The sequence below is a fragment of the Arachis duranensis genome, chromosome 3 (assembly GCF_000817695.3).
Source record: "Arachis duranensis cultivar V14167 chromosome 3, aradu.V14167.gnm2.J7QH, whole genome shotgun sequence".
Lineage (NCBI taxonomy): Eukaryota > Viridiplantae > Streptophyta > Magnoliopsida > Fabales > Fabaceae > Arachis > Arachis duranensis.
Genome location: NC_029774.3, coordinates 15,848,207 through 15,860,239, shown reverse-complemented (window position 1 = coordinate 15,860,239; position 12,033 = coordinate 15,848,207). Strand labels below are relative to the sequence as shown.

General features: G+C 32.0%; 1 protein-coding gene across 3 annotated transcripts; it reads right to left on the bottom strand.

Annotated features, from left to right (window-relative positions):
- Window positions 1-946: 946 nt before the first annotated feature.
- On the bottom strand, window positions 947-10,100 carry LOC107477547 (uncharacterized). 3 transcript variants are annotated; one of them, XM_052259267.1, is made up of 15 exons: window positions 10,034-10,098; window positions 9,808-9,924; window positions 8,894-9,397; window positions 8,765-8,799; window positions 8,295-8,373; window positions 8,110-8,188; window positions 5,786-5,866; window positions 5,575-5,702; window positions 5,250-5,300; window positions 4,532-4,691; window positions 3,605-3,806; window positions 2,974-3,069; window positions 2,312-2,437; window positions 2,113-2,164; window positions 947-1,665 (listed from the first exon to the last, which is right to left on the bottom strand). In XM_052259267.1, the coding sequence occupies exons 3-15, from the start codon at window positions 9,359-9,361 to the stop codon at window positions 1,513-1,515; spliced, it is 1,710 nt and encodes a 569-aa protein (XP_052115227.1). In that variant the 5' UTR covers window positions 9,362-9,397; window positions 9,808-9,924; window positions 10,034-10,098; the 3' UTR covers window positions 947-1,512. The 3 variants fall into 3 exon arrangements, with proteins under 3 accessions (XP_052115227.1, XP_015953076.1, XP_015953078.1); XM_016097590.3 differs by having other exon boundaries at window positions 9,808-10,100; XM_016097592.3 differs by lacking the exons at window positions 9,808-9,924; window positions 10,034-10,098 and adding an exon at window positions 9,704-9,776.
- Window positions 10,101-12,033: the final 1,933 nt, after the last annotated feature.

Below are 12,033 nucleotides of genomic sequence, written 5' to 3'. Positions count from 1 at the left end.
TTAATATATCAATATTGATAATAAATAAATAAATAATTATTTAATATTTAATATTTCCATGTTATTTATTTTTATATATTTTAATATATTTATACAATTTTTTTATTATTTTTATATACTACATATTTGCTCTCACAATTTAAAATTTTTAGATTCATTACTGTTAATTTATCATAAAATATATAATAATTTCACATAACAAATTATTACTATTTCTTTTTGATAGGAATTATTATTTAAACTCATTCTAAAAAATTAGGCAACTTAATAAAAACAATTTTCGTCAGCCTAATTTGGATCCTTTTTTTATAGAACAATCAAACTAAGCCAAGAAATGATAACCAAAAAGAAAAAACAGAAAAAAGCCTAGGAATAGATCAGTTTGGCTCACCTTCATCTCAGCTAAACTAAATTTTACGCCTGCGGAGACCCACCTTTGGTCCAAGCTGGACACAAAAGACATCTACTAACCTATTATACATGGCAACTTCTCAACCGGTTGCAGGTCTTTCGTAAATCTTATCCCTTGGTGTCCACTCAAACCAACATTACATTAATCTGCACCATTTATATATTTTAATTTATATCTTCATGATCAAAACGAACTGGAACATCGTGTTTCGCTCCGTACAGTGCCATACCAAAACCTCTTCCTAAATTTTATTTCTTAGAGTTTAACAGTAATTCAACAACAGTGGATAAGTTTTAACCTGATTAACTTTTACTCCATAAATATTTCTCCCTCAAATGTCCCCTATACTCAATCATTAACATCTTTGGAATACCAGATTAATAATACGGTACTGTGGGGACATTTCGTGTATATTTTTAAGGTTGCTTGAGGAATAATCTGGAACGGATATAACAGGGAGCAGCAGCTAGGGAGAGTTTATAACATGCTTTTTCGTATTGTGATGTGGGAGATTTTGCTCCTAGAATAGAAAACTAAAGCAAGACAAACCACTACACCAAATAATTACAACAAAAATCCATATACATGGGTATACATATATTTCAAAAATGCCAAAAAGAAACAAACTCTTCTGACATAATAAAATCCTCCAAATCCACAATTAAAATTAATTACAGTTATTGCACAGTGGCCCAACTGTAAAAGCTCTATGCGGGTATGGAAAAACAAGCGTACAAAATGCAGGAACGGACAGAACTTCCGTTCTTTTCTAATCCTCAGGTTCTGCGGAAACTTTCCTTGATGCAAAAATCATTTAAGGTTCTGTAGTTTCTGCCGGCAAGTGCTGTCAAGCTCAACTGCAAGTTTCACCTTCACTTGTCATACTACTTCAAGTATATTGACTCCAATTTTGCACTGTCAAGATAGCTTCTGCAGTCATTTGCCAAAAGCATTGATGCCAGTTTCCTTGATATATGCAATAAAAGCGCATAGCACGGAAACAGAGCTGGTATGAAAGGCATCATTCGATAATTCAGTTGTTAGAGAAACAGATCTGATGCTGATACACTTGGCACAAAGCAAATGTCGATAAGATAGTCTTAGTCTGCATCACCAAGCCCATCACTCCCATCACCCCTCTTGGATATGGGAGTAAAATGAGAAGCTGGTTTCTTTTTCTGGGAAGCAATTTCAGCATTCTTCCGTAAAACAGCTCCAGGAGATGGATAAGGTCGTTGTTGAAAGAGAGGACCCTGAAATAAACCACGAAAGACATTTGTAATTGAATTTGCGTCTTGGAAGCTGAACCTATAATTACAATCACAATTATGATTGGTATGTATCTTTCACTATGCATTTCCTCTGTTCCTTCATGCAGGCATCACTGAGCAACACTTCCACTTGATATCAACACTTGAGGTAGTTTTGTTTATCAAATGCAACCACCTCATCCACCAATTCTAGGCATAATATTTTACCCACAATGCATAAGTTTGGCCAGCTTTAAAATAACAGACCAATAAACAAAATGGTGTTTAGAGTATTAAGACATCCAAGGATACCAGGTTCAAGAAAACCTTTTTTATTGAAAATGCATAAAATTGAATAGATATCAAATGAACAGATAAGAAAAGCAACTAAAGAAGAAGCAAGCAGCAAAAGAGCTTGGAGGAAAAGGAAGCAAATAAGAAGGTACATACAGTTGCTGTTGTGTCAGCTGCTCGTGGCTGCACACCTTTCAAACCAACGACCCTGAAATTGATCATAAATTAAAATCAAATTCATCAATCCTGCTTTTCTAACTAAAAACAAATTTTATAAACAATAAAACAACCATTCAAACAGCAACAGGATTTTAAAAGGGATTAATTTTTTTTTTTTTTCAAAAGGAAAGCATACCATCCACCACGAGGAGCATCCGAATAGGAGCTTGGATCCATGGGATCTAACTCATCATCCTCTGCATAGGCACGCTTCTTGCCCCCTTTTTTACCTCCTTTATCAAAAGGAGGTTTCCAACTGGACCTGGAGGGAAATTGAGATTGATATATCCATTATGGCTTTGTGAAAACCCATAATAAAATCCAAAGCCATATCTTAAACAAAAATAAAGAAATAATAAATAACTCGATTTTCATCATTTTGTGGCATAGCAGTTCAACCAATAGTTCAAATTACTTAGATACAGAGTAACTGTAGTCCAATTTTCATTTCACAGACTGCAGTTGGTTATCTGCATTATCCTCTGTCTCTGATGAGAACTTAACAGACATTATGCGCTTCTCTTCAAAGATAACTGCTTCTTCATCTTCACCAACTCTTTTCAACAGGAATGCAGATTCCACAATTGTTATTCTACAACTATTTTCCCAGACATAAGAGAACTATAGAATAAAACGTATACTTCTCACACCAGATTAAAATCCAAGCACATAAAATTTTCAATAGAGACTACAACGTCGACAAAGAGATAATCTGAGTGAGATCATGTAACAGGTACAGAAACAACAAATTCAGTTGTGAGAGGCAGCACTATGGATGTTTACAAAGATAAAATATACCTCTGTTTGCTAGCCTTATGATCAGAAGTTTCACTGGGGTGCGCAGCACTACTTTGCTGATTATTCAGATATTGACATTGTGGAAGATTCAGAACTCTGCATTTGTTCATTTCAAGAAAAGGCCAAAACAAGAAAGCATTAGAGAAAAATCATTTATTGCTATCACTGAATAACCCCGTTGCAAGATAAGAAGTTGAGACCCCATACAAAACCGGGTCACAATATTGATATAAATGTGTGATATCACATTCTACTTGTTTGAGATACAATGGCTAATGTAAATCTATGTATATTCAGAATAAACAAAGTTAAAAACGAAATCATTAAGCCATAACAAGGTAATAAGGTATACATTTCAACAGCAAAAGCATTCTTTGAAGAAATCCCAAGATAAGAAGTTGAGACCCCATACAAAACCGGGTCACAATATTGATATAAATGTGTGATATCACATTCTACTTGTTTGAGATACAATGGCTAATGTAAATCTATGTATATTCAGAATAAACAAAGTTAAAAACGAAATCATTAAGCCATAACAAGGTAATAAGGTATACATTTCAACAGCAAAAGCATTCTTTGAAGAAATCCCAAAAATAAAGCCGTAAACAAGCAAGAGTAATTGCTATACCTAGTGCAGTGTTTGCAGTAACCCCATGACTGCACAAGGCCAACTCCCCAACCACCGCATGCCATGCATTTTGGAAAATTAGATGATTGGCCATCCCCGCCATCAGCATGCAAGTCTGAGTGATATGACATAGCTTCCAGTTTTGAATTAGGACGCTCCCATTGTGAGACATGAGTTTTTGTATTGTAGTAATACCTATGGCCTTCAACATAAAGGAGGAATTAAATGTAATGACTTTTATGATTCATAAAATGGGACCAAACATAAATAACACACACATGACTTTTTAAATGGCTTCTAATGATGAATGGTGAATAAGACAACTAAATCAAGCCTTATGTGGCTAGGAAATATATCATTGGTCTTAATATTGTCAAGTACCGCTGTCCAAATAAAGCACTTAACCTTAGACAGAACATATACTGCCAAAAGGTTTATCAACTATCAAGGAAGAATGAGATTCTATTCTAGCAAGAATGCATTAGGAATTGAAAGGATGCTACATCTGTCATGCATCTTTTCCTAACTAACTTTTGATGTTTTTAAAGTGCTAAGGAGTAAAAGTTGCTAAAGCATGGTATTTATTTGCAGTTGTTGTGTCCTTCACCAAACAGCTCACAGTGGCATAGGCAATTGCAACATTAATGCATTGGCACTCAAATCTGGAGCAGAGATTTATAATGATAACTATGGTAGAATGTCCTATATTTGATAAAATAAAAAATAAAAAAAAAAATAAAAAAGCAACCGAAAGCTTTGACAAATCTTGGAGGCATGAACTCTAACAAAACTACTAAAAAAATATAACATTTGTCAGACTTCTTCCTTGCCAACAACTACATGGCACAAACTCCTTTTGAAGTTAGAAATACATAATAGTAAAAACCATAGAAAGATCAAACACAAATAAGTGATCTTTTGCTGAACCTGATGTTTCATCCAATGCCTCTATCCAATTCTCTGGAAGACATAAAGATGATGATGATTGCAAACTTAAGGCTGCTTCATGGGGTTTTTCCCATTGACTCTTCCCAGTGGTTTCATTATAATAATAACATGCGCCACTTCCTGGATCTTTTGCCTCCACCTACAAGGAAAATGTAGTATTAAATAATAGTTAGAAATCGATGGAAAATATATACCTAAATGAAAATAAGTGATTCAGATCTGAACAAAAAAATAAGTGATGGAAGTCTGCTAATCATTTGAGCTTAGAATGAAAGTGATTAATTATATATCTTTAGACCCAGACACCTAGTCATGAACTTCTGTATCTATAAACAAAGGTTATTACATTATCAGAGTGAAAGGCATCTAACTAGCCATCTTTCAAACATAAGATAGGTATATTGGCTATATTGTTCTGTAATTCATTTTCATATACTAAGTACCAGGATTTTTGCAGCCATTATGAATTGCTAACTCTTCTAATATTTTCTAAACATATAACTTATAGTGATTACTAATATGCATTAGATATGATTACCTAAGAATCATTCCAATTTTTTCTTCTAATATCAAATCCCGGATCTCATTTATGGAAGTCCCATGAAAATAAGGAGATTTGAAGCAACCACGTTAAAAATCATATGCAGAAAGTTATATGAAAGGTATACATTTATAGTAAATTATGCATGATACATACCCATCCAGGGGGCAACTTTTCATTCTCCATGGGTTTAGCTGATGTAACTTTCTGAAATTTGAGAACAGGCAGTCTGTCAGAACAGAGTAACAGACAGAAAATAATGTACCATAAAATACCCAAGAACATTGTGAAAATTGAATTCTAAATTACGATTGCAGCAGAATAAACTTTACTATAATGGCCCCAAACAAAAAAAAAAAAAGAGAGAAACAAAAAGAAACAAAACAAAAAACAAAAACAGAAATCCATGGAAACAAGTTAAAAAAAGAGAAGGGGCAATGTTTTCATCGTAACAAAGATAAAATGAAATCAATATTCTTACATTATCTTCAGTATGTGTATCATCTTTAAGAATACCCCTAGCTCTCAACTTCTGCTTGAGGTATTCAGGCAATTCTCTAGCTGCATGTTTCTGCTCAGAACCTCCATCAGCTTTTAATTCAGAATAACCTGCTCCAGAATTCAAGAACCAACTAAGGGTGAATGGGTGATGCAGCATGACTCAACTAATTCTGAAATTAAATGTATGATACCTGCAGTTGCATTAAGCTTGGCAGCATCATAATAGGCACCTCCACCAGGTACACCATATCCATTACCTATTTCTAAATTACCTGATAAAAGTAAAGCCAAATTGATTTCAACAAAAGCATATGGGTTCGTCATAGATATAATAAAATTTTAGAACAGTTGCGGTGTAGTGTTAGGATATTTTGGATCATCGGTAAATGTTAATAAAAAAGAGGATGACAAGAAAAAGTCACTCCAATCCAAGATCAGGGCAAGCCCCATGAATCAACAAGCACATACAAATAAGTAGGAAAATCAAAGAATCAAACCCATGACTAATCAAGGATCAAGGACAGACGGATTAATTGGTTAGACAAACGGACAAACCCATTGCGGACCATTTATGAAATAATGCCTGTGACTATTGTATAACTACCATGCCACTAGTACATGTAGCATGGTGAACATTAGAATCAACAGCTAGTTCTTAATTACCTTTTTCCTGAAAACATGTGTCTAATACCTAATAAATATATCTAGTGCAACTTGATGCCTATACAAGTATACAAGCAATGCTGCCACTGTCATACATAGTTGCTTCACCTAGTTTGTGCTTGTTATTAAGCACTTCAATTCTATGATGTATCCAATCTGACATCTCCAAGGCTGCGTTTGTTTACAGAGACAGGACACTGAGACAAGGACACAGAGACACAAAATCGTGTTTGATGAAGGAGACATGAATAGAAACAATGTGTCCAAAGACACTAAATTAGTGTATTTTGTGTCCATCCTGACAGGAAGGGCACGGGGACACTAACAAATGACACAACTTATTTTTCATTTTTTCTTTCATTATTCTTGTTAATTTTTCATAATTATATTTTTTCATGATTATATCTTTCATCTCAAATTTTTTGAATGAAAAAAAATAAGAATAAATTAGATTTTCATAATTTGTTCTAGTTTATCACCAAACAGAATACAAGAAAAAATTGTCCCTGTCTCTTATGTCTTGTTCTTAGTGTATTGCCCTATCTTGTTCTCAGAAACAAACGCAGCCCAACATCCATGAGTTTTATTGCAAGCCATCTTTTTTGCAGATTTCTTTCCATCTTTTTCTTATTAAGTGCTTGCTTATAACAAGCTTAACGCTTAGTAAACTTCATCTTGAGAGAAACTGGTAAATACGATTCGAGTAACTAAGGGCCCGTTTGGGAAGCTTCAAAAGTAGCTTTTTTGAGTTTTTGACTTATGAAAAGTAGTAATATTAATGTCTGGTGCAATTTTCAAAACCAAATTGCAACTTTCTAAGAAGCTATTTAGGAGCTTATAGAGAAGTTAAAAAAAAATGACTTCTCTCATAATGCTACTATTTTTTATCACATTTCTATAAAATAAATACTTTTAGAACTAAAATCCCAAATACAAAATAACTTATTTATCAGCTACTTTTAATATAATAATTTATTGTTTAAGCTATTTTTTCAAAAGTAACTTAATTAAGTTGTTTACCCAAACTAGGCCTAACTGCTATATGATAAATATGTGTGCCATTGGCAACATTAGACAATTAGGGAATAGAAACTGTTATGAGAATATGACATGTATTTATTCCCCGTATATATACTGCCACTAGGTGTAAAGTACCCAAGCAACTTTCTCATAAAGTTCTTTCAATTAGGTTTTTGTTTGCCCTTTTTCTCTCATCAGAACATATTTTTTATCCATTAACTAGCAACCTTTGTTTTCCTTTTGCCTGAAGTAAGAAGTTCACAAGAATCAGTATTTCTCGGAAACAAAACCTCTCTAGACTCTACATACAGTAAGCAACTAATACCACAAGGACGAAGCCACAAGCAACAATAAACTACATAATTGTCTCCAAACTACACCAATAATACAGAAGTATACAAGTGAAAGCGCTCCAAACAGCCTTCTCGGATTTTGCAACATATGTATCAAGAAAGCCTTACTGTCATCTTTATTTGATAGACAAGTATATTAAAATCATATGACTATTCAAAATGGCAGAGTCAGTAAATAAACGGCAAACGAAAAGGCATCCATAGCGAGTAAACATATCAAAAAATCACCACAAGAGAAAATAAAAGTCTCATAACCTTCAGTATCATCAGTCACAAATGCTGAAACAAATCAACAATAGACAGCAATATACAAAGAAAGCAAGTTAAAGAGAATGGAAAAGGTAAGAATAGAGTAATATAATCACTCCACCAACGACATCAACCATTAACGTAACAACATATATCATTGAGCATGAGAATGATACAAGACAAGAAAAGGTTATAAGATGATATTTGGTTAAAGTAACTAAACTACAGACCTTCTTCTGGACGTGAAGCTTTTCCACGCTTAACAGCTATTTCAGCCCTGTGCTCTGTGGCCATCTTCAGTAGATGTTCCTGTTTAGTAAAAAGGAAAGTACAAAATTAACGAATCGAAAAATGGAACTCATTTTATTATATTGAAACGGATAAAATTATTTCAAATCATGTGTTTATCACGCACCTTCAAAGCATTGGGATCACGGCGTTCTGAGAATATGTCCAAATTATCTTTGGCAGGTGAAGTCTCATTTTTTCCCTCTCTACATCAACATAATAAATATATTTAACTTTGTGATTCTAGATTCCTCAAATACTCTTTCTCTCTTTTAGAATAAGTATTCTATTTGCAGTTTTTATTGTATCAAAATATTTATCCCATTTTTACCTCTAATAATAATGTAACTTTAATAAAGAGACAAGTAACAATTAACTGTATTGATTGAAGTTTGTTCTGTTCTATAAGAGCAATTTCATATAGTCACATAATTTTCTATTATTACCAAGATTTTTTTTGTTTGTTTTCCTTAGTCAGTCTGTGTGTTTTTTGTTTTAAAACATTTATTTTGAACAGAACAGAGTATTTAACAGGTAATACATATTTCAGAATCAAGAAAGTATATCACTCAACACTCAAGAGAAAACAGTCCATACCTTTGGCTCCTTATGATATTTTGGGTTGCAATTTCCTAACAGCAAAGATAAAATCCAAAATACTCAGAACAACTAAATAAAAATGTGAAGAATACAAGAAAAATTGAATACAAGAGTCGAGATACATACTTGTTCCCATAAGATAGCATCCTGAGCAGTAGCATCTATGTCACTGGCACTGCTTAATTGTATTTGTACATTGGAGCATGTGGCAGACACATTAGAGACATCTACCATGACATCACCAACTTTCTGTGCAAACCCAGATTCTTGTGATGCTAATGAAGGAGCAATCTCAACAATCTGATATCCTCCAGCAACAGGGTTTGAAAACTTATTTTGTTTGGCCAAAGGAGGGACCTCTGAGGTAAGGGCTTGACCGGTGACAACACCATATTGGGGGAGGGATCCTTGTTGGAAGTTATTATCAGATGTAACTGGAACATTGAGAGGAAACTGATACTGTGGTCCAGAATAGCTTGAATGGTACTGAGTTCCTGGAACAGGTTGCGAAATAACTTTTTGAGGCACGTTCGATGAATAGTTAGGCCAAGAATGAACCCCTGGAGGGAGCGGCTGGCCTTGGGAATTGTCCATATCTGCTTCTCTTTTTGTATAAAAAGGGGCTAACGCCTGAACAAAACGAAACTAAACAATCAAAACAGGCAGAGAAAAACCCCACGAGTCTACTAAGATTTCAAAACCCTAAATATGCAAAGAGTGGGTAAAATCTTAATCAAATGCTTATGTTCAACTAAGAAAGTGTATCTATCACTCGACAGCTCCTGCAGCATAAACATGACAAAAAAAAAGAAGCAAATAATTTACTTCGGAAAGATCAGAAACTGAATGCAGAATTAAGAACATTCAACCTTCTATTTTATTTTCTCTTTTTCTTAGTCACTAAATAAATAAATAAAGCATTTTCATTGCGAGAACCTTTTTGCATAATTGTCACATCCTTCAATAAAATTCGAATACAGAACTACACAAAAATGAGTGCGAAGAGAAGAGCATGAATTATAATGAATTCGAAATTGTACCCGTAGGAATTCTAGATGAATCGCATTGCAGAAGCCATCGAAGTTGGAAAAGCCACAAAACAATGGAGAAATGTAGCTTCCTGTGGAAGCGTAGCTAGCAGGCACAACGATCTCAAGCTGAGAGTATAAAAGAAGAAAGATTCAAAACTAAGGGGAAATAAAATAACTGTTTCAATAACGGATGGGAGCATGCGACCGAGAGTCTGAGAGAAAGCGAGAGGTGTACACTGGGATTACGGCTTTTAGCTTTTACGTCTGGCGTGGAAGAACGAAGCTAGCTGAGTACGGCTTAGGCTTGGTATGACAAAGTTTTTGGTTTGGTAAAATTGTTGGAAGAGGTGTTTGTATTTTTAAAAAGCTCAAACTTCATTTTGTGTTTAGTAATTAAAAAAATTATGAGCTTGTATTTGCAGTTTTTAAAAAATTGAGTACTTTTAAAAGTATCTACAATAGAATTTTTTAAGATTGGTTTATGCTTTTAAAAATTTAAAAGTCTAATATAACTTTATATATTAACTAATTTTTAAATTTAATACTTACATTTATATTTATTATAATATTTTTAAATTTTAAAAGGTATTTCATCAAATATAATTAATGTTATTTGTGTTTATTAAAAGCTATTTTTAATTTAATTTACTAAATATAAATGCTATAACTTTTAAAAAGCCATCTTCTTTTAAAAGTTAACTTTTATAAGCTACTTTTTGAAAAATAAAAGCTTTACCAAACTAAATCTTATAAAAGTTTTTTACTTTTCAAAAATAGTTTATAAAAGTTAATTTTTAAAAGATGATATTTTAAAAATTATAGTATTTATAAGTTTTGTGTCTTCTTGTGTCTTTTCTTTTAAAATTTTCGAAATTTGTGTCTTTAGTTTTCAAAACTTTTAAATTTGGTGTCTTTTGCGTGTTCTTATTTTCTTTGAATTCTTTGAGTTTTGTTCTTTGTGTTGTTATTGATCTTCAAAATATTCTTGTTTTTCTTCTTGTTTTGATCTTAAAATTTTTAAGTTTGGTGTCTTTTGTATTTTTTTTTTTTACAATTTTCGAATTCTAGGTGTTTTAAATCTAAAAATTTTAAGTAGTATGGTGTCTTTTTTTGTTTTTCTCTTTTTTCATTAAATTCAAAAAATCAAAAAATATATATTTTCTATCTTTTTATCTTAATTTTCGAAAATATAACAAAAATTTTCAAATTTTAATTTCAAAATTATTATCTTATCTTATCTTAGTTTAAAATTTCAAATTCAAATCATTTCAAAATCAAATCTTTTCAAAAATTATTTCTTTTTCAAATTACTATCTTATCTTTTTATTTTTCTTTAAAATTCAAAAATCTTATCTTATCTTATTTCAAATTCAAATTTTAAAATTCAATTTCAAAATTCAAAAATTTTAATTTCAAATTTCAAAATTTAAAATCAAATCTTTTTAAAAAATCAAATTTCAAATCTTATCTCTTTCAAATCTTTTTCAAATTCTTATCTTACATTTTCTAATTTTAAATTTTAAATCAAATCTCTTTCAAATCTTTTCAATTTCTATCTTATCTTTTCTAAATTCAAATTTTTAAATTCAAATATTTTCTAATCTTCTATCGTATCTTATTTTCAAATCTTTCTTAATTAGTTACTTATTTTTCTCTCTGTTTTTTCAAAATTTTCTAACTAATTCCTCTCTCCTCTTTTAATTTTGAATTTAATTAATAAATAAAATAAAATTAATAAATAAAACAAAGATAAAAATATTTTAATTCTCATCTCTCTTTTATTATTAATTAGTTGCATGTTTTATCTTATTCTCTTCCTATTTTCTCTTTTCTTCCTTCATTTTCAAAATCTCCTAACTACTTTCTCTCTCTTCTTTTTCGAAAACTTCTTCTATTTTTCCTTCTCTATTTTCGAAAATATCTCACCCTCTTTCTCTATTAATTTTTGGAAATTACCTTTATCAAAGGATATATTCTTTTCTTCTCTTCTTGAGCTATCTCCTTCTAACAAAGGACCTCTATACTCTGACATAGAGAATCATTTTCTTCTTCTCTTCTTGCATTCTTTCTTCTTATTTATGAACAGGAACAAAGACAAAGAGCCTCTCTTTAATCCTGATCCTGAACCTGAGAAAACTTTAAGGAAGCGGTTGCAACAAGCTAAAGCACAATACTCCGGAAAAAACCTCTTAGAAAATTTCGAACAAGAAGCTAAAGACATGGCAGACAATGCTA